General features: G+C 38.5%; 1 protein-coding gene across 1 annotated transcript; it reads left to right on the top strand.

Annotated features, from left to right (window-relative positions):
- The first annotated feature begins 15335 nt into the window (after nucleotides 1-15335).
- LOC105436621 lies at nucleotides 15336-20308 on the top strand. Its single transcript, XM_030982675.1, has 2 exons — nucleotides 15336-16458; nucleotides 20022-20308. Exon 1 carries the CDS (start codon nucleotides 15342-15344, stop codon nucleotides 16356-16358), a length of 1017 nt encoding a protein of 338 aa, XP_030838535.1. The 5' UTR covers nucleotides 15336-15341; the 3' UTR covers nucleotides 16359-16458; nucleotides 20022-20308.
- The last annotated feature ends 939 nt before the right edge of the window (nucleotides 20309-21247 follow it).

Genomic DNA, 21247 nt, shown 5'->3' with positions numbered 1-21247 from the left:
TTCTTGGTGAGGTATTCTAAACTTTCATTCTCTGGGCCTGAAAACCTGGATACAGACACCAAAATAAACTTTCAACACCTCTCCAATGCCAAAATATAGCCAAAATATGGCAAATAGTACCATACAGGGCATCTTGTTAACTCTAATTCATGTTGCCATGGTAACAATGGGAAGGTACTATATAGCATATTCTTGGCTTATATGATGTATTTGTCATATAGTTTTGTCTTTATTTTGGAAAGGGGACTTTAACTTGTCTTGAATGAGTATATTGTGTAATATATTACTGAAATTACTCAAAAATCCTTGATTTTAGGCCATTCTGGGGTCGTTACCATGGCAACCGTTATAAATGGTGATGTATATTGCATTTCATTACTTTCCTTTATGGTGAGGTATTCTAAACTGTACATTTTTACGCATTAAAAAGTGTTTTTATAATTTATAAATGACTTTAACTGTTTCTTTGACTAATACCGGTTTTATTGTTGTGTTGCCATGGAAACTGCTGATTATATGACTAAGCTGTACATTCGGAAATGCTATCATAACTTTTTACACGTATATATGCCCAACAAACAAAAAAAAAAGTACAAAGGTTTTGCCACCTCTGGTGGTACCAATATCTGGTCTGGCCCATGGACTATATGGGTATAGCATGGGTATAGCGCAGTCTTTACTCCAGACCCAGTTATTTCAAAAATTTGAAAAATCTTCAAAACTAAGACCCCATAATCCTTTTCCTGTGGAATAACATGAGAATCGGGCGTAGTCTTTCCGCCAGACCCGGTTATTCAAATGTAAAAAAAAAAAAAAAAAAAAAAAAAAAAAAAAAAAAAAAAACTTTTAAACTAAGACCCCACCATCTTCCAAACTAGGACCCGGGTTTTTTCATCAACATTAGGGACTTTTAGATTTGCACGTCGACAACTTTGAGTGTAACGTGTGATGTCATTTCAAGACACTACGCATGCGTCACGTCGTCTCACTCGGCGATCGAGAATGCGTCGACCTTGATTTTCCTAAATCTAGTACGGTACTAGTATATGCCGCGTGTGCATTAAATATACAGTTACTCAGGTAGACAAAGGAACATCCCTTCCCTGCTATTACGTAAAAATGTGTAGAATAGATGTCACATGCGTAATTACCTGTTCTACACATTTTTACATAATTGCAGTAAAGGGATGTTCTACCACAGCAATAGGCACTATGAACATGACTGACAAAGAAAGCGGACAAAATATACAGTTCCTCAGGTAGACAAAGGAACATCCCTTCACTGCTATTATGTAAAAATGTGTGTAGAACAGGGCCCCGTCTTACAAATAGTTACGATCGATCCAAATCAATCGTAAGTCCTCCAATCAATCACAAGTTTGCAGTCTCCTATCTCTTATGTACATAGTTACGATTGATATCAATCGCAAATAACTTACGATTGATATCAACTCTTTGTAAGACGGGGCCCAGGTGTCACATGCATATTCACCTTTTTACATAATAGCAGTGAAGGATGTTCCTTTGTCTACCTGAGGAACTGTATATTTTGTCCGCTTTCTTTGTCTGTCATGTTAATAGTGAGGCCAGTTTCGGAATGTAACCAAATTTAATGCATACGTCTTTGTGAAGTGCCTCAATACAAATTATTTCATTCACCTGATAAGAATAATAGTATTTCAATAGTCATAATGCAAATGCATATATTAAGTGTTGCTAGGTAGGTCGAGCCATAATGTTTGTCCAACCTGGCACAACTTATGTATGCAGTTCGGATTCTGTCTAATGAAATACTGTTATTCTTATCAGGTGAACAAAATAATTTGTATTGAGGCACTTCACAAAGACGTATGCATTAAATCTAGTTACATTCCGAAACAACGATATTCTAGACTCTCTTGTATCAAAGGTAAAGCTAACACTTATTGAAGAACTAACATCTGTCATTACTGAAAAAGTTGCTGAAAGCATTCGTGAAAGTTTTGAATTTGAGCTTTCCGAGAGAGATAGCAAAATCAGTGAATTGGAAAGAAAATTTGCCAGACTGAAGGAGGAGCACGAAGAGGCTGAGCAATACTCAAGAAGAAATTGCCTGATTGTTCATGGTCTGGATGAGAGAGAGAATGAGAAGACAGATGAAATGATTAACAAAGTGTGTGAGGAGAAATTGGACATAAAGCTAACAAGAGGAGACATCGATAGATCGCACAGATTAGGATCGAAAAATGGAGGATCAACCAGAGGGATCATTGTTCGATTCACCAACTACACGGCTCGTAACAAAGTCTACCAGGCAAGAAGGAAACTCAGAGGTTTGGAAGGGACGCCCATTTTCATACAAGAGAATTTGACGAAAGAGCGAGGAAGACTCTTTCGGGAGATAAAATCAAAACAAAAGGAAAAATTGAAAGCGATTTGGACTCAAGATGGCCGAATCATAGTTTTGACCACTGATGGACGCCGTGTGATTCTTACACAGATGACCGATATCAGCAAACTAACGTCGTCTTCATAAGCATGATCAGTCGATGGTTAGTTATTATCGCGTGTATTGTACCTGGAATTTTATTTGCATAGAAACTGGAAGTAGCAACTAATCCATCTCGTTAAGCTTCTTACTGTACATGAACGCTGAACGCTTCGCTGAAACTTCTTTATGTTGGAAGCACTGGACTGGCCATGCATCGAGTTGCGTTGGTGTTTGTTCTCTCTACACTTTGTTTAAAGTTAAGCCATCGTGCTTAGACTCTTTCTTTAGTATGACTTTCCGTTTATATATATATTGTTAAATCATTGTTGGTATCAGCTTATTCCAATACAATTACATTTTGTTGGCAATCCACTTTATCCCTCAGGACTATATGTTAAATAATTGTCTCGCACTGCCTCACGGTTATATTGGGAGCATGTGATTGTATTCGATGAAGACTTGCAGAGCAATTCCTGGCCTATAATTATCTTTTCTACGCCCAGCTTTAAAACCTTAATTCTCTTCGGGTGCTTAATCAATTGTGCGTTTTGTTTAATGTTGGTTAAACTCCATGCGTCATGTTGTGGTGTGCACAGTACAAGCTTCTTATATACGTATCTTACATAATTAACTTTTGTTTAGTAGTATTTTAGTGTATTTTGTATACTTTTTTTAAAAACTTTTGTTTTTTTGTTTTTGTTTTTTGTTGTTGAAATGGTACAACAATTTCCATGCGTTCGCTGTAGTAAATGTGTTAAAGCAAATCAGAAAGCACTTCTCTGTACTTCTTGCCGAAACTGGGTACACATATCATGTTCAGAAATCTCTGTAAAGAGTTACGATGACCCTAATGAGCATTTTATAATTGGGAGTGTTCAAGATGTCTTTTAAACCATCTTCCAAATTATATTGTGAATAATTCAGAGTCCGACGTCGACGATTCTAATAACATAGATCCCTCATGTAAATCTGGTGAAAACATATCTTTAAAATATGATCAACTTTCTAGTAAAGGGATTAAATTTGTCCACCTGAATATTGTAAGTCTTTTGAAATATCATGAAGAAATCAAGCAAATCATGTTTGAAAATGAAATACAAGTTCTTGCTCTGAATGAGACTAGATTAGACAGCTCTATTGCAGACAGTGAAATGTACATACCCCATTATTCATTACTTCGAAAAGATAGGGATAGAAATGGGGGTGGAGTGGCCATTTATGTCCATGAGTCTATTCATAGCAACTTAGTTAGTCATGATTCTCTTGAACGTTTAGAAGCATTGTGCATAAAAGTTTGTTTGAAGAACACGAAGCCAATTATTTTTGTAAACTGGTATAGACCACCAAATTCAAAAGTCGAGGTTTTTAATCACTATGAGGACTTTTTGGTTTTTGCAAATGGTCTCAATGGGCAACTCATTATTATGGGTGACATTAACTGTGATATCACGAAAAAACCTTTTGAAGGAAATACGAAAGTCTATAATCAAATAAATGATATATATTGTTTGAAACAGGTAAATGATACATTGTATACAAGAGTAACCGATAGATCCTGCACACTTGTTGACCATATGTTAACAGATTATCCCGATAAGATGAAATCGTTTGGTGTTATTAAAAATGGTATGAGTGACCATTATATCAGTTACTTGGTGTGGAAATGTAAACATACTTCCCAAAGTGAAACATTTGTATAGTTCAGAAAGTCGAGAAATGTAGATTTAGAAGCTTTCAGGTCTGATTTGCGTAATCAAAACTGGAAGAAAGTAAAAGAGTTTAGTGATATAAATGATGCAGTTAGTGAATGGGAAAAGTTGCTGTTGGAAGTAGTTAACAAGCATATGCCATTAAAGACAAGACGAGTGAGAAAAAAACCCTCCCCATGGATGAATAGTGAAATACTTACTTTAATGAAAAAGAGAGATAAAGCAAAACTGAAAGCCAAAAAGAGAAACAGTGATGACTTATGGAAACTGTACAAACGCATGAAAAATAAAGTTACCACCGAGATAAGAAAATCCAAACGTAAACACAAATGTGATAAACTGTCTGAAGCCACCAATAGAAATGAATCTCGGACAACACTCAAAAGTTTAATGGGTAATTGTAATTCTTCTAACAGCACTTTTCCAAAAGAAAATTCAAGTGTAATAGCGAATGAGTTTAATAACCACTTTGCAGATATAGCGACAAATGTATGCACAAATAACACAAGGGCTAATAACCGGCTTTATGCCCATGGTGAAAAGGTTTCTGACAGAAAATTTAAATTTGTTAATGTATCTCAATATTATGTCTTGAAACAAGTAATGTCAATGAAAACAAAAAAGTCCGTCGGGTTAGACGAAATTTCTATGTATATTCTTAAAGAGTCAATATCTGAAATGATTGAATCTTTTACCTTTTTAATCAACAAATCTTTATCGGAAGGGGTTGTGCCTGACAAATGGAAAGTCGCAAAAGTAATACCAATACACAAAAAAGGAGATAAACTTGATTTCAATAATTATAGGCCGATCTCACCGTTGCCTTGCGCCTCTAAGGTTATGGAAAGAGTCGTTCAGCGACAATTGCTTGATTATTTAAAGTGTCATTCCTTGCTCTCCCAAAATCAGTCAGGTTTTCGTCCAAAGCACTCCACCGTGACAGCACTAGCCGCAGTCACAGATGATTGGTTTTACTCTATCGATAAAGGTAATTACGTTGGAACAATTTTCGTAGACTTGCAAAAAGCATTTGATATGGTTGATCACCTAATCCTTGTATTTAAACTTGAATCTACACTGTTAAAACAAGTATTAAAAAACTGCGGGTTAAAAAATTGTTGATAAAAAAACGCTCAACCTTGGTTAAAAATGTAGTGTTGATTAAAATTTACTTTTAATCTTGCGTTGGTTAAAAACAGTGTTGATCAAAATTATTCCTTTTAACCTATGTTGGTTAAGTCTAAGTCGTTGGCAAAAATTGTAACCCAGCATGGATTAAAAACAAAATTCCGACAGTAATGATAGCCCCCTTCTGGTTAAAGTTTAATCAATGTTGATTAAAGTACTGGTCACGTGACCCAACGGAACGATATCGAAGCGCGTAGCTAGCGATCGCTCGACATACAAATAAAGTACATGCAAAGTACATGCAGTTTACGCGTGCGACAAAATTAACAATGGAGGTTGTCGCGAGGACCTGAGAAATGGGGGTTTGGACGGTCTTATCTCCGTGTTTTCAGGTAAGAAATTATTTTAATATTATCATCATCAATTCTAAGATTGTAAGGAAGAAGTGAAATAAGGTTCTTGCTCAAATCAAAAACGATTTGTGTCCCCTAGGCTGTACGTAGCTCAACCAATAAGTAACATTTCACTTGCACCGTGCACCTGGCTCTCTCGTAAGCACAGTACACACACACACACTCATCAGTCTGCAAGAATCTTCAACCGTGAAGGAGGCAGACCAAATTACAAAAGGAGAAGTGTAGGCCTATTACGGATCACCTACCCAAATTGCATGCATGAATAATAATCTTATTTTTTTAAATCTAATTGTATCTAATTGTTTAAAACAATTAAATATAAAATACGATGTCATCATAAAGTGAAACGTCTTTATGCATGCAATTTGGGTAGGTCATCCGTTACATTTACTGGCTGAGCTGAGCTACAACCTACGGGCCGGGACAAAAAGCGTTTTTAATTTGAGCAAGAACCTTATTTCACTTCTTCCTTACAATCTTAGCATTGATGATAATCATATTAAACAATTTCTTACCTGCAAACACGAGGATAAGACCTCCAAACCCCCGTAAGTTTAACCAACAGTGGTTATAACTGTAACCAAGTTTAACCAACATCGTGTGAATCAAAAAAGAATTAACCTACAATGGTTACAATTTTAATCAACGGCCCATGTAAGTTTAACCAACATAATGTGAATCAGCCCCGAACAAAGCATAAATAACCAACAAAAGATTACATTTTTAATCAACAAATGGTTAAAGTTTAATCAACACCATTTTAACCAACATTGAGCAAATTTTTTTAACCAATAATTGATTAAAATTTTTAATCAACCACAGGTTAAATTTTAATCAACAGGCTGTTGGTTAAAGTTTAACCAACGATTGTGTGATTCACCTGGTAATCCGTGGTTGATTAAAATTTTAACCAACTTGATTAAAAATTGTAATACTTGTTCTAACAGTGTATGGGTGTAATTGGTGTATAATTACAATGGTTCAAACACTATTTATCAAACAGAAGAATAAGAACTTCGGTAAATAATGTCCTTTCTGATGAAAGATTAACTACGAAAGGTGTGCCGCAAGGTTCTTTGCTGGGGCCCCTGTTGTTCATTATTTGTATAAATGACATCAATTCTGCTTTCAACACCTGCAAGGTCCATCTTTATGCAGATGATACAGTCATTTATTATTCACATAAAAATCCAAAAGTGGTGGAAACTGTTTTAAATAAAGAAATTAATAGCCTTGATGCGTGGATGAATAAAAACAACTTAAAGATCAATTACGACAAAACTGTATGCATGTTACTAGGAACACATAACATGCTTAAAAAACAACCGCTTTTGAATATCAAAATCAAAGAACAACAGTTGTCCCAAGTAAAGAGCTTTAAATATCTCGGTGTACATGTGGATGAAAAATTAAAATGGGATGTTCACATTAAACAGACGTGTTACAAACTAAGTAAAATGGTTAGTTATTTATGTAGACTAAGACAATTTGTGAATATGTCTGAATTGAAATCAATCTATAATTCCATCATATTACCGCACTTTGATTACGGGGATGTAGTATGGCAATCTGCCTGCAGTAACAGTTTAATACAACTCCAAAAAATTCATACTTAAAGTTAACCCTTATTCGCATACTTCTACCAGTCAAATTATTCATAGCTGTCTTGGTTGGCAAATGATACGTGAAAGGCAACAATTCCATTTATTACTCCTAACTTACAAAACATTACATAACATGACCCCTCAATATTTGAAAGACATATTTGAGTTTAAACCCTCTCCATACTCCCTCCGTAATACACATAATCTCTCTTTACCTAAGCCAAGAACTAATTATTGTAAAAGTAAAGTAAATTGTGTACAGAGCTTCTTTTCAATATAATAAATTATCCCTTGATTTGCGTCAACTACCCACTTTTGCCACCTTTAAGACTAACCTAAACAGACTATAATCACCTTGTTGTAGTACCTCTTTATGTATGTTTATATGATGTTTGTTTTGTTTGTTTGTTTGTTTTTTTGTTTTTTTGTTTTTTCCTTTAAGTATTTGTATTAAGTTTTCGACTGATACTTTGTAATTATTTATTTTTTTAATTTGTAATATTATGTATATTTTGTATATTGTAAACTGGCCCCATGGAAGACCAGCAGCAACAATTATCGCTGCAGCTGAATATGGGCAGCCAGCCGTATATTTGTATTTGTATATGATTATTTTTTATACGGAAATAAAAACAACAACAACTTTACAAAGACAATATGCATTAAATTTGGTTACATTACGAAAGTGGCCTATTGTTGAGGATAGAATGAGGAACTGTATATTTTGTCCTCTTTCTTTGTTCGTCACTTCCTGCATGCACCGTCGATCTGAAAGATTTCTAATTGTAGTCAACATGGCAGTTGAGTACGTTGACGCGCATGATCAGTCGGCGTTCGTCGTGTTCTCGTCCACTCAATCTAAAAGTCCCTATTAGTCGGCGGACAACTGTCAGCGCTGACTGACTAAAAACCGTTTCACGAAGCTCTACAACAAGCTCTGACAAATTGTCAGCGCTATGCCGAAATATGGTACAAGTCATATTTGTTCCCTAATACGAAGAACAAAATTCTCAACTCGATATCTATGTGCTTTTTGATTTTTGAATACTTTTTCGGCGGTTAAACAAATATTATTATGAGAGCTCGTGTGCGAGTGATTGACCAGTTTCGCGTGCGCTTGTGCAGTAGGCACGAGTCAAAGGCGCAAGCTGCGTGTAGCGCCCTGGCTAGTGCCGGGCATTTTTGCAGCAGCCCCTACTGTGCTGTATTCGGAGCAGAGCTGAGTGGACTTTTGGGTTTACTAGATTTAGAACCGAACATTTCAGTTGTATTGCAACCTAAGTATCGAAACAGCAACTCCTGCAATAAACTGCAATAAACTGCAAGAACCAGGGGCGTAAATCCCGGGGGGGGGATGGGGGGGGGGGAAGGCCTGTACAATCATCCCCCTGATATTACCAAAAAAATGAGAGGAAAAAAAAGGAAGAAGAAGAAGAAAAAAAAAAAGTGTGATTGTTTCAATTGCAGCATAATGCATGAGAAATGAGTTATTTTGTTTATGTATAGCCTACACGTATACAGTATGTCACGATAAAGAAACGTCCAGGCTTCCGCGCTTCGCGCGAGAGGGGGAAACTGAATTCAGATAAATAGGGCTTCTTAAGAGTCAAAAACGGTGCAACGAATCGTCTTTTTTCTATAATAATTAAATCAAACGTCTAAGCTTTTCGCGCTTCGCACGGGAAGGGGAAACTGAATTCAGACGAGAATTAAGAGTCGAAAACAGTACACTCAATCGTCTGCTTTCTCTAATAGTTTAAGGAAACGTTAAGGCTTCCGCGCTTCGCGCGAGAGGGGGAAACTGAATGCAGATAAATAGGGCTTAGAAAGAGTCGAAAACGGTGCAACGAATCGTTTTCTTTCTATAATAATTAAATCAAACGTCTAAGCTTTTCGGGCTTTGCGCGGGAGGGGAAACTAAATTCAGACGAGAATTAAGAGTCGAGAACATTACACCCAATCGTCTACTTTCTCTAATAATTTAAGGAAACGTCAAGGCTTCCGCGCTTCGCGCGGGAGGGGTAAAACTGAATTCAGATAAATAGGACTTATTAAGAGTCGAAAACGGTACAACAAATCGTCTGCTTTCTCTAATAATTTAATGAAACGTCAAAAAAAAAACGAATTCAGACAAAGATTAAGAGTCGAGCACGGTTTAACAAATCGTCTACTTTCTCTTATAATTTAATGAAATGCCAAAAATTCCGCGCGGAGGGGGGGGGGGAACTGAATTCAGACAAGGATTTACAGTCGAGAACGGTACAGCAAATCGTCTCCTTTTTATAATAATTTAATGAAACGCCAAAGCTTTCGCGCTTCGCGCGGGAGGGGGGGGGGGGGATTAATTCTGTCAAGGGTTAACAGTAGAGAACGGTACAATAAATCGTCTTCTTTTACTAATAATTTAAGGAAACGTCTAAGGCCTATCACCCACACACCCCTAATGAGCGAGCGTGTGTGTATGTGTGTGTGCGTGTGTGCGTGTGTGTGTTTGTGTGTGCGTGTGTGTGTTTGTGTGTTGTGTGTTTGAGCGTGCGCGATCGCGCGCGCTTGCGTAAATTAGTGTGGGCGTGTGCTCCTGCTAGTATGTGATGGCTATCGCCGATCATCCCCCCACTCCTCGGTACGGATTTACGCCCCTGGCAAGAACACAAGCAGTAGATTCCACTAGGCTATAGTTACTGTGAGTGTGATACTCACTCGTAGCCATCTACTAACATTAACAAATTACCTTCCACCACCCTCTAGGACAACTACCCCCAGCTAACTACCCCCTAGAATGATAACCCCCATCCCCAGCTAACTACCCCTGGACACAGGGGCGGCCGAGCGACTTCCAAAGTGTGGGGGGGGGGGGCACCGACAAAAAAGGGCACTTTCTGGAATAAAAGGGCTCCTACAGTGGGAAATCTCAAAGCCAAAATATACAATTTTCTAGACATTGGTATATACCCCTACATTGTGATTACATTATCAGGGATGATTTCAATATTTGTTTCTCTTCATACATCATACAAGATATCGCTTAAGCATCAAACTTTTCATTTGTGTGTAATGTCTGAATATGCATTTACGACCGAGCGAAGCGAGCGAGAAAAATTTTAAAGATCTGTGAGGTCGCAGTGCGAATTATTACATCTTATAAAGAGGAAAAAGCCAATCGTGATGGAATTTTTAGCACATTCTTATAACGGAAGACTGAAAAGACCTTTGATAAGTAACATAATTATATAATCTTTAAATGCGAGAGAGTGCAGCGAGCGAAATTTTGGGGAAAATGCTCTTAGTCGCCTTAAATAAAGGGCACGTTTAATGATTACATGAAAAGGGGACAATTATCGAAAGGGATAAGTCAGACACTAATTAGAAAAGAAAAGGAGCACGTGTCAAAGTACAAAGGATAATTATAAGAGGTGAAAATGAGGCATTTTTTCACCTGAAAAGAGGCACTCACCAGTGATGAAAACGAGGCGTTTACGAAAATGGGAAATAGACTTTTGTTGACGGAAAAGGGGCACCAGTCAGATTTTAATAGGGGCATTTGTAAGAGATGAAAAGGGGATAGGTCCCTTATTAGAAAGGAAAAGGGGCACGTATCATTAATAAAAGGGGAATTATCAGAGTTGAAAAGGGGCACTGACCAGATATGAAAAGGGGCACTTATGAAAATGTAAAGGGGCACTTATAATAAAGTAAAATGTGCATTTGTTGAATAAAAAGGGGGCACCGTTCAGATTTTTAAAAGGGGCAGTTATGAGAAGGGGGAGGAGCTCTTTATTTTTAATGGGGGCACTTATCATAATGAAAAGGGGCACTTATTAGAAAGGGAAAGGGGTAGTTATGAGAAGGGAAAGGAGCTATCTCTTTTTAATGAGGGCACTTATCATAAGGAAAAGGGGCACTTATTTGAAAATAAGAGGGGCACGTGTTAAAATGAAAGGTGTGCTTATCAGAATTTAAAAAAATGGGTAGTTATTAAAAGTTATTAATTTATGTATATGATTATGTTTCATTTTGAAAATGCAGAAATAAAAAAAACAAACAAACAAAAGGAGAAGGGGCACTTCTTACAAAGGTAAAAAGGAGAAGTTGTCAAAGTAAAAGGAGCACCTCTCAGTTTTGAATAGGGAAATTATCAGAGGTGAAGGGGGCACTTATTAAAAGTGAAAAGGGGCACTTCTCGTACCTGAAAAGAGGCACTTCTCGTACCTGAAAAGAGGCACTTACTAGAGATTAAAAAGGGCACTTATTCAAGATAATTTCAAGATTTATGAGAATGGAAAATGGACACTTATTGCAAAGGAAAATGGGAACATGTCGAAGGAAAAGGGGCACGTGTCAAAAATAGAAAGGGCACTCGTTAGAGGTGAAAAGGGGGAAGGGGCACTTGTCAAAGTAAAATGGGCACCTTTCCTATGTAAAAGGGGCACTTCTTACAAAATAAAAGGGGCACTTTTCCTATGTAAAAAGGGGCACTTTTGGGATATCTGAAAAAGTGGGGGGGGGGGCACTGTGCCCCCTGCCCCCCCCCCCCTCGGGAGGGCCGCCTCTGCCTGGACATCTACCCCGGAGAAACCCCCCCCCCCCCCCCCCCCCCCCCCGGACGCGAATTTGCGATTCCCAAACCATTCAGCTAGGGGAGACTTTATGAGCAACGTGATTGGTCGAGAGAAGAAATAAATATTACATCAGTTACTGCACGCTCGGGCTCGCCCACAGCTGACACAGACACACAAACCCTCACAATGTTAGTCTGCAAGCACAGACTCTAATTTGACACTTTACGAAAGATAATCATGTCTGAGGGAAGTCTATCTACATGAAATGGCCTACTGTAGTCTCACGATTCAGACTCTGTAAATGTGCCTGCAAACTACTCACATGCCTTAGAATTCTGCTACTGAAGGTGTGTATCAGTAACGAGCAGAGATGGTATTCATACTCAATAGGGAGAGTATCCTGCAATGAAAGGAATTATACTCAGATCATTAATACAATTACATTTGCCAGTTTGTTAATGCACTTTTAAGAAGAATTAGCCACCAAGAATATGATATCCTGTAGTCTATCCTGTTTGAACAATACTCATGGCTAGATCTACATGTATAGTCTAGATGAATTAATTTAATTTTGGAAACTTTCTCTAGTTTTACCATTTTAATCTGTTTGAGGATTTCTACCCTGGAAATTTTGTAATGCCTAATCCTTTCATCAAACTCTGATTATTAGAACTGCTGGGCCTCTCTGCAACCCCTTTTTTCCCTCAGACTCAAGCTCTCATTTATACATAGACATCTAGACTAGTAAAGTTAGACTCCCCCCCCCCTCCCCCAATAAATAATGTTCCATTTTTTATTTTTTATCATAGGTCTATAGATCTAGGGTCTAGATCTAAAAAAAAAAAAAAAAAATCATCCAATCGATATCTATATTTCATTAGAACATACTTGTATCTTACTTAAAAGATCTATCATCTAAATCTACATGTAACTTGTGTTATTGTCTATGTTCAAACAATGCATGGCTAGGCTCAACAAAACACTCAGGACTGCACATACGCTATGTTGTTAGGTACAATGCTGCACTTCACACGCGAGCTAGCTACACAGGCACATACAGGCCCACTGTTATCCATTTATATCCAGACACATTCGTACCGCCATGATGAGATGGCTCGCGTCGATGTGGGCGTGTCTTTATAACTTCTTTTTAACCAATCACGTTGCTCAAAATGTTTCCCACAGCTGAATGGTTTGGGAATCGCAAATTCGCCCCCCGGACATCTACCCCAAGTCAAGTACCCCCAGACATCTACCCCCCGTCAAATACCCCCGGACATCTACCCCCAGCCAACTACCCCCCTGCACATTTACCCCCCCCCCAATCTAACTATCCCCTTTCAACTATCCCCAGCCAATTACCCCCACCCTGAAAACTACCCCCGGACATCTACCCCCATCCAACTACCCCCGGGCAACTACTCCCAACTACCTTAATTTGCTTGGGGTAGATGTCAGGGGGGGGGGGGGGGGTAGTTGGAGGGGGAGTTAGTTGTCCGGGGGGGGGGGTAGTTGGATGGGGTTAGATGTCCGGGGGTAGATGTCTGGCGGTAGATTCCGGGGAGGGGGTAGTTGACTGGGGGGTAGATGTCCGGGGGTAGTTAGCTAGGTGGTAGTTAGCTATACCCATGCTTTATTACAGGGTTTTAGTTTTGAACAAATTCGACAAAATATCACTTCAAATTTATTACATTTGTGGGTAAAGTCATTATTACATTTGTGGGTGATTAAAAATTATTACATTTGTGGGTAAAGTGGTTATTACATCTGTGGGCGTTATTACACTTGTGGGTGTAACAGGGGTAAGGTCAGCTTTTTTGGGTCACCCATTACCACATTTTTCAAATATTAAACAAAAAATAAAACAACTTTGAATTAATAGAAAAGGGAAAGGGGGGGGGGGGGGTCCTCCAAAACACACACATACAAACAATTTAGGAAGGGGGGGGGTTCAAAAAAGGAACTATGCGTGACGTCAGCAATAAAAAAAAAAGCATAGTTCACTTTTTCTCTAGGGAAAAAAGGGACTATGTGTGACGTCAGCAATACAAAATGAACTATTCCGATGTAGTCGGCAGGAAACGTCTTTTGTAGTAAAAATATTCCTTTTTTTGTTGTTCACACTTCTAATGCAACAATCTTACGATAAGGGATATAATTATAAATATACACGTTTACTTCTAATTTTCCAGCTCCCATCATTCCCAGTGTATACATACGATGTACTCGGCCTCGCCTATTGTTATTACTAGGTGCTATGATGACGTCGTGCGATTTCACACTTACGTCCTTTAGTACCACCAATGCCTTAGTATGCATCTCTCTCGCAATTTCTGGTGAGTCTGTCGCCATTTTGTGGAATCCTTACCATTCAGCTTTCCCAATTATTAGTCACCACATGATAATGACATATCATTATTATCATCATAATTTATATTATTATTATTATTATCATCATCATTACTTGTATGATAACTATTAATATAATTTTATAGTTATTATTATTTATATCATAGCTTGTTGTCGTTCGCATTCTGAATCCTTTTTTTAAATAGTTATATCAAGATATACCCTTTCCAGCGAAAAAAAAAGAAGATATATACTTCCATTGACCAATTTGGCAATTGCTGTGGAAAATCATGCTTTTCAGGAAAGTAATTTCACATTGCTGTCTATGGATTTTATTCTCTTAAAAATTTGCAAGCCTATTCTTGGTGGTGAAACGCAGGGCATCTCGAAATCGGTTTTTGAAAATCTGTCAAGGGACGGGGGTGGGGGGGGGGGGGGGAAGGTTAAATGCCATTTTTTACCCGACACATTATGTTAGTGTGGAAGTTCATTTTGGCCAGAGCGCGCGTCTTTCTTTCACCCAAGTTTCATTCGTTTTGCACGCAGTTCTCGTTAACTCCTTTTAGGTCCCTTTTTTATTCCGATATTCCGATAAAACTTCGTAAGCCTAGACTTCAGCAATACATAGTGCTCACTGAATTTGTTTTCTTCCAAAATAAGTCAGCATGACCGTCTAGGCGCCATTTGTCCGTTTCAGGTGCATTTGCATAGCTTTCTTCTTGCCTTCCTACCTCCCCTTTGCTGAATGCTTCAGAATTATAACGAATTTTCTTGGATAGTCAAGAAGAAGTTCTATCGTTTGTGACGTAGCATACGGGCGTCAATGCACGCGTATCATTATAATACGATTGCAGTTCTAATAAAAACAATAATGATAGTAATAACATTTATTATGTTAGTAGTAGTATTATAATAATTACTATTATTATTATTATTATCATTTTCCATGACCACTGAAAAAAGACATTTAGTTGACGTCAATATATTTGTTTACACATTTTGATGGATGATGATGCTTTTTTCGAACTCTTGCTATTTTATAGTATTTAAAACTGGTTGCTTTTCTTTTTTCATCCTTAAATGCTCCAGGGATCGGTCAAAGCATTATGATGATGACATGCTTCATGATCCTAGACAGTCTTGCTGGCGCGAACTTCAACCTCTTATTTAGTCTATCAACATGCGGATGCGCTGTGGGTATCTGTCTATTTCCGTTATTAGCGGAGAGTCTCCTGGTAGCTTACGACTGGCGCGGTGTGCTTCTGATCATTGGGGGCCTCATGTTTAACATAGTCCCTTGTGTCATTGCCATTAGAATACCGGCGCAACGCCTTGCGTCAGGAGGTGACGTGGAATCATTGCACACACTTAGTTCAGGGACTTGTGCATCGGAATCGAAGGGAATAAAACGGAATTTCCCCTGCGATGGAGGTGGCGTCACCGGCGAGTATAAAGCTAAACACAATGAAACAGAAGACCCTAATCAAGAACTATTACTCACGCGTAGTTCCTCACGTCCGGGGCTCTCTAAACGGGGCTCTACCTACGAAGGAGTTGACGTCGTTTGCGAGAATGAAGCCGAAAACATCCCCGGTACAGACAAAAGCAGTGATAAGGAGCCGCTACTCAATGCTTGCGTGGGACAAGATTTTCCAGCCATACTTGCAAACGAGTCATCTTCTCTTGGGAAGCCCTCTTACAAGAACCGCCTGGAAAGTGTTGATGATGATGGTATACCGAGCAGGATGAAGGCATGGTTACGAAATACGGAGCTTTATGGAAATCCAGTTTCAATTTTCATTATCCTATCTTTTGCCATTCACGAAATCGTATACATCGGTTGGCATACTTTTCTCATTCCACATGCCCTCCAAAGGGGACTATCAATTAAACAAACCCTCATTCTGACCTTTAGTGCTGCCCTTGGCAACGTGTCTGGACGCATCCTTGTTGGAATCTTAACCCATAGACTCGTAGATCCTATCAGCCTATACCTAACTTTCACTATCTTGAACATCGCTGCATTGTTATGTGATATTTTCATTCCATTTTTCTACGTCATGTTGATTGCGTCATTATGTTCTGGTGCCTCGGTTGCAGGAAGAGCTACTCTGGGACCTTAAGCTGTAAAGAGCAGAGTGTCCCCGGCGAATCTTGCCATGGTTGTCGGGGTCATGGACGTATTTGGGGGATGTGGAGCTATAATCGGAGGTTACATGGCAGGTATGCTAATTTTCCCTTAAATTCAGTGAAACCTATATAAAGACCACTCAAGGGAGACAAGGCGAGCCTTTTCTTCATGGTTACCCGATATCTACCCTGACAATATTGCGCCGGGCTATTATAATAAAATAATGGTATTTCTGAAGCAAGATGTATTCATATACATGTTACTTCAGGCCTAGTACAGATATGACCAGAGGCAGCCCTCCCGGGGGGGGGGGGGGCAGGGGGGGGGGGCACAGTGCCCCCCACATTTTCAGATACCCCCAAAATGCCCCTTTTTACATAGGAAAAGTGCCCCTTTCATTTTGTAAGAAGTGCCCCTTTTACATAGGAAAGGTGCCCCTTTTACTTTGACAAGTGCCCCTATTACTTAGTAAAAGTGCCCCTTTCCCCTTTTCACCTCTGACGAGTGCCCTTTTTATTTTTGACAGGTGCCCCTTTTCCTTCGACATGTTCCCATTTTCCTTTGCAATAAATGTTCATTTTCCATTCTCATGAATCTTGAAATTATCTTGAATAAGTGCCCTTTTTAATCTCTAGTGAGTGCCTCTTTTCAGGTACGAGAAGTGCCCCTTTTCACTTTTAATAAGTGCCCCCTTCACCTCTGATGATTGCCCTATTCAAAACAGAGAGGTGCTCTTTTTACTTTGACAACTTCTCCTTTTTTCCTTTGTAAGAAGTGCCCCTTCTCCTTTTAATAACTACCCCTTTTTTAAACTCGGATGAGTGCACCTTTCATTTTAACATGTGCCCCTCTTATTTTCTAATAAGTGCCCCTTTTCCTTATGATAAGTGCCCCCATTAAAAGAGATAGCTCCTTCCCCTTCTCATAACTTCCCCTTTCCCTTTCTAATAAGTGCCCCTTTTCCTTATAAGTGCCCCCATTAAAAAGAGAGAGCTCCTTCCCCTTCTCATAAATTCCCCTTCCCCTTTTCATAACTGCCCCTTTTAAACATCTGAACGGTCCCCCCTTTTCATTCAACAAATGCACATTTTCCCTTATTATAAGTGCCCCTTTTACATTTTCATAAGTGCCCCTTTTCATATCTGGTCAGTGCCCCTTTGCAACTTAATAATTCCCCTTTTAATAATGATACGTGCCCCTTTTCCTTTCTAAAAAGGGACCTATCCCTTTTTCACCTCTTATAAATGACCCTATTAAAATCTGATGGGTGCCCCTTTCCCGTCAACAAATGCCTATTTCCCATTTTCGTAAACGCCTCCTTTTCATCACTGGTGAGTGCCTCTTTTCAAGTGAAAAAATGCCTCATTTTCACCTCTTATAATTATCCTTTGTACTTATACACGTGCTCCTTTTCTTTTCTAATAAGTGTCTTATCCCTTTCGATAATTGTCCCCTTTTCATGTAATCATTAAACGTGCCCCTTATTTAAAGCGACTAAGAGCAGTTTCCCCCAAAGTTCGCTCGCTGCGCTCGCTCGCATTTAAAGATTATAATAATAATAATAATAATAATATTGTAAACTTATAGAGCGCACACACCGTCCAGGGACGCTCATGGCGCTAGCTCAGCAACAGTTCTCTTGATACAAGTAAAGTAAATAATTTTGCAATATTTTTTGCGATATTTTGTTATAACCCATTTCAATCCTCAGCTCTGCCTGGTGGGGCCCGGTGCCTTCCAGCTGCTCCGTTCACTGACAATTTAAGGGACTAGCCCAGTCAGCACATTATTCACAGAAGCTCTAGCATCTGAGGCCAACAGGCCCCACACAGGCAGCCAATGAGACTAAAGGGTGATAACTAATTAATTTCAAATGTATATACAAATAACATATCAATTATGGATTTAGTAAAATAAACTTATACAACTTAAGGAAATACTGGGTGACAGATGGAATAGGTAAGTCTTAAGACGAGTTTTAAAGGCAGAGTATGTTGCAATACAGCGAAGTGATGAGGGAAGCTTATTCCATAATTTGGCTGCTGCATGCGAAAAAGCATGGTCTCCCCATGAATGACGGGTACGGGGAATTTGCAGCAAATTATCAGTTCCAGATCTTAAGGTACGAGTTGGATTGTAGGAGTGTAGTGAGTCTTTAATTTATTGTGGCGAGATTCCATGGAGAGCCCGATAGACAAGTAAAATAATTTTGAAGTGGACCCTTTTCTGGACAGGTAGCCAGTGAAGAGAGCGTAATATAGGCGTAATAGAAGACATTCTTGGTGTGAAAGCAAGGAGTCTTGCACTGGAATTTTGGAGGGATATATATTATATAATTATGTTACTTATCAAAGGTCTTTTCAGTTTTCCGTTATAAGAATGTGCTTATAATCCCATCACGATTGGCTTTTTTCCTCTTTATAAGATGTAATTTTCGCACTGCGACCTCACAGATCTTTAAAAATTTTCTCGCTCGCTTCGCTCGCTCGTAAATGCATATTCAGACATCACACCCAACTGTAAAGTTTGATGCTTAAGCGATATCTTGTATGATGTATGAAGATAAACAAATATTGAAATCATCCCTGAAAATGTAATCACAATGTAGGGGTATATACCAATGTCTAAAAAGTGTATATTTTCGCTTTGAGATTTCCCACTGTAGGTGCCCTTTTTTCCAGAAAGTGCCCTTTTTTGTTGGTGCCCCCCCCCCACTTTGAAAGTTGCTCGGCCGCCCCTGGATATGACGCAGCAAAACCACAGCGGTTTTTATCTTCATGATGACAAACAAGTTTAGTACGCTTCACATTTATTTATGGTATAACGCAAAAGTCAGTGAATATGCGCGCAGTTACCATTTATTTACACGTAAGAAAAGAACAAAGCAACACAAAACATGCGGCCTTTATTTTAATTTACGTTTTTGTCGGCGGTTTACCGACTGTATCTGCATAAGCCTCAGTGTTAACGAGAAATATATACAAATCCCGGAATACAGAAGAAAAAAAAACACTTTATAGTCAGGAGACTTTTCTATACAGATGGTCCTGAACCAGGTTTCAGTGTCGGGGACTGAATTGATTTGTTTAGTAGTCATTATTAGCTAGTTGGCAATATTCACTGGCAAGTAACAATTTATATTTGTTATGCATTAACTAGAATAACACAGTGAGTTAAACATTTTTGAGTGATAACCCATCTTCAGTCTTTTCGCTGCATGTAAGCTCAAATTATTTTTCTACCTTACTTTAAAATACCGTCCAGTTTGACACCAATTATCTAACTTAGCTTTAAAGAGATACCATCAACCTTGCAGTTATTCTTGGGATAATCCACTAACTTAACTTTACAAAGGAACTATAACTGATATCATATTCTTTGGAGCTGAATGCACTATAAGATTTCGGAATCTACCTCAAGTTAGTGGTTAGAATCTCTTTCGAGAATGAATTATTCTTAGTTCGAAAATGGATCTCTCTCCAAACGATCCTCAATATGACTTGAAAAACATGAAAAAGGTGGATTTGTTCTCTCGATTAACATTTTAGAATATTTGCTTCTGCAAACTCCATATTTTCTGATAAACATTATAATTTGTTATTATCTGTCTTTTGTTTTAATTGTTTTTTTGTTTATTTGTTTTGTTAACATACAGGATGGATCGCGGATTTATTTTCTTCATATGATGCGACGTATAATTTTATCGTTGCGGTTGATGTATTTACCTTCATTTCGATGGCAATACCCAAAGTAATGAAGAAACCAGATGTGTCATAGTGACTTCCATGATGGGTGCATAAGCTCGTTTTAAACGCCATGCGACACAAACGCGACTAAGGTCCTTGGGCAAGGCATTTTGGGCATTGCTCCTCTTCATCCAGGTAATAATAAAAAAGAACGATAGTATTTCCTTACACATGATGAATTAGTAATACAAATGAAGAACATGGTGGAGGTAAAGTAGGAGGAGGAGGAGGAGGAGGAGGAGGAGACGAAGAAGAACAATATGAAGAAGAAGTATGAGAAGAAAAGACTAAAGACCAGGAGTAATTTATTTGTTTAACATGTATTCTTAAAATCATAACACTGTCTAATTCACCTTACAAGTAATTTGATGTTTTCAAAATACTGAGCTTTCTGTTTACATAGATTAAATAGCTTCTTCAATTCCAAGAGTATCCATTTTAGGATAGAGACAGATAGAGACAGAGAGAGAAAGAAAAAGATAGCGGGAGGAGAAGGGTGGTGAGTGGGGTGTGCGTATGTGTGTGTGGAGGGGGGGGGGGGTGGGGCTCAAAGGGAAACCAAGTATAAATATAGATGAGTCGATTAAAGAGAAAGTACCTGACTCAGCAGGCAGGGAGATCGGCAATACTAAAGATAAGATAGAGGAGGAATATGAATGGACATAGTGAGAAGAAGTAAGATTTCAAAGACAATTCAGAATTTAGACGAATTTTATGAGCGAGGGAGAGAGGCAAGGACGAAAAGAGACACAGGGAGAAATCGAAAAAGGAAGTATACCCAACAAAAGAGAGAGAGAGAGAGAGACGCACTTAGAAAGATAGGGCGAGAGATAGATAGAGACAGAGAGAGAGAGAGAGAGAGAGAGAGAGAGCGAGAGAGAGATCGACAGATAAAGAGAGTGAAAGTGAGAGTGGATATATATATATATATATATATATATATATATATGTACCGTATGTAGTAAAAGAGGGGTTGAATTGAGGGTGCTACAATTTCTTATAAATATTATTCCTTTTATTCACTTCATGTACTTATTAATTTATTCATTCAAAAGAGTTCATGTTCAAGTTCAATTTATTCAATTCCAATTAAAGCATATACACAATACAAGTCACTCCTTTGTAATATATATTA

This window comes from Strongylocentrotus purpuratus, unplaced genomic scaffold (assembly GCF_000002235.5).
Source record: "Strongylocentrotus purpuratus isolate Spur 01 unplaced genomic scaffold, Spur_5.0 spur5_scaffold_13, whole genome shotgun sequence".
Taxonomy (NCBI): Eukaryota; Metazoa; Echinodermata; class Echinoidea; order Camarodonta; family Strongylocentrotidae; genus Strongylocentrotus; species Strongylocentrotus purpuratus.
Note: the sequence above shows the minus strand (reverse complement) of the source record. Positions and strands in the feature narration are given on the sequence as shown.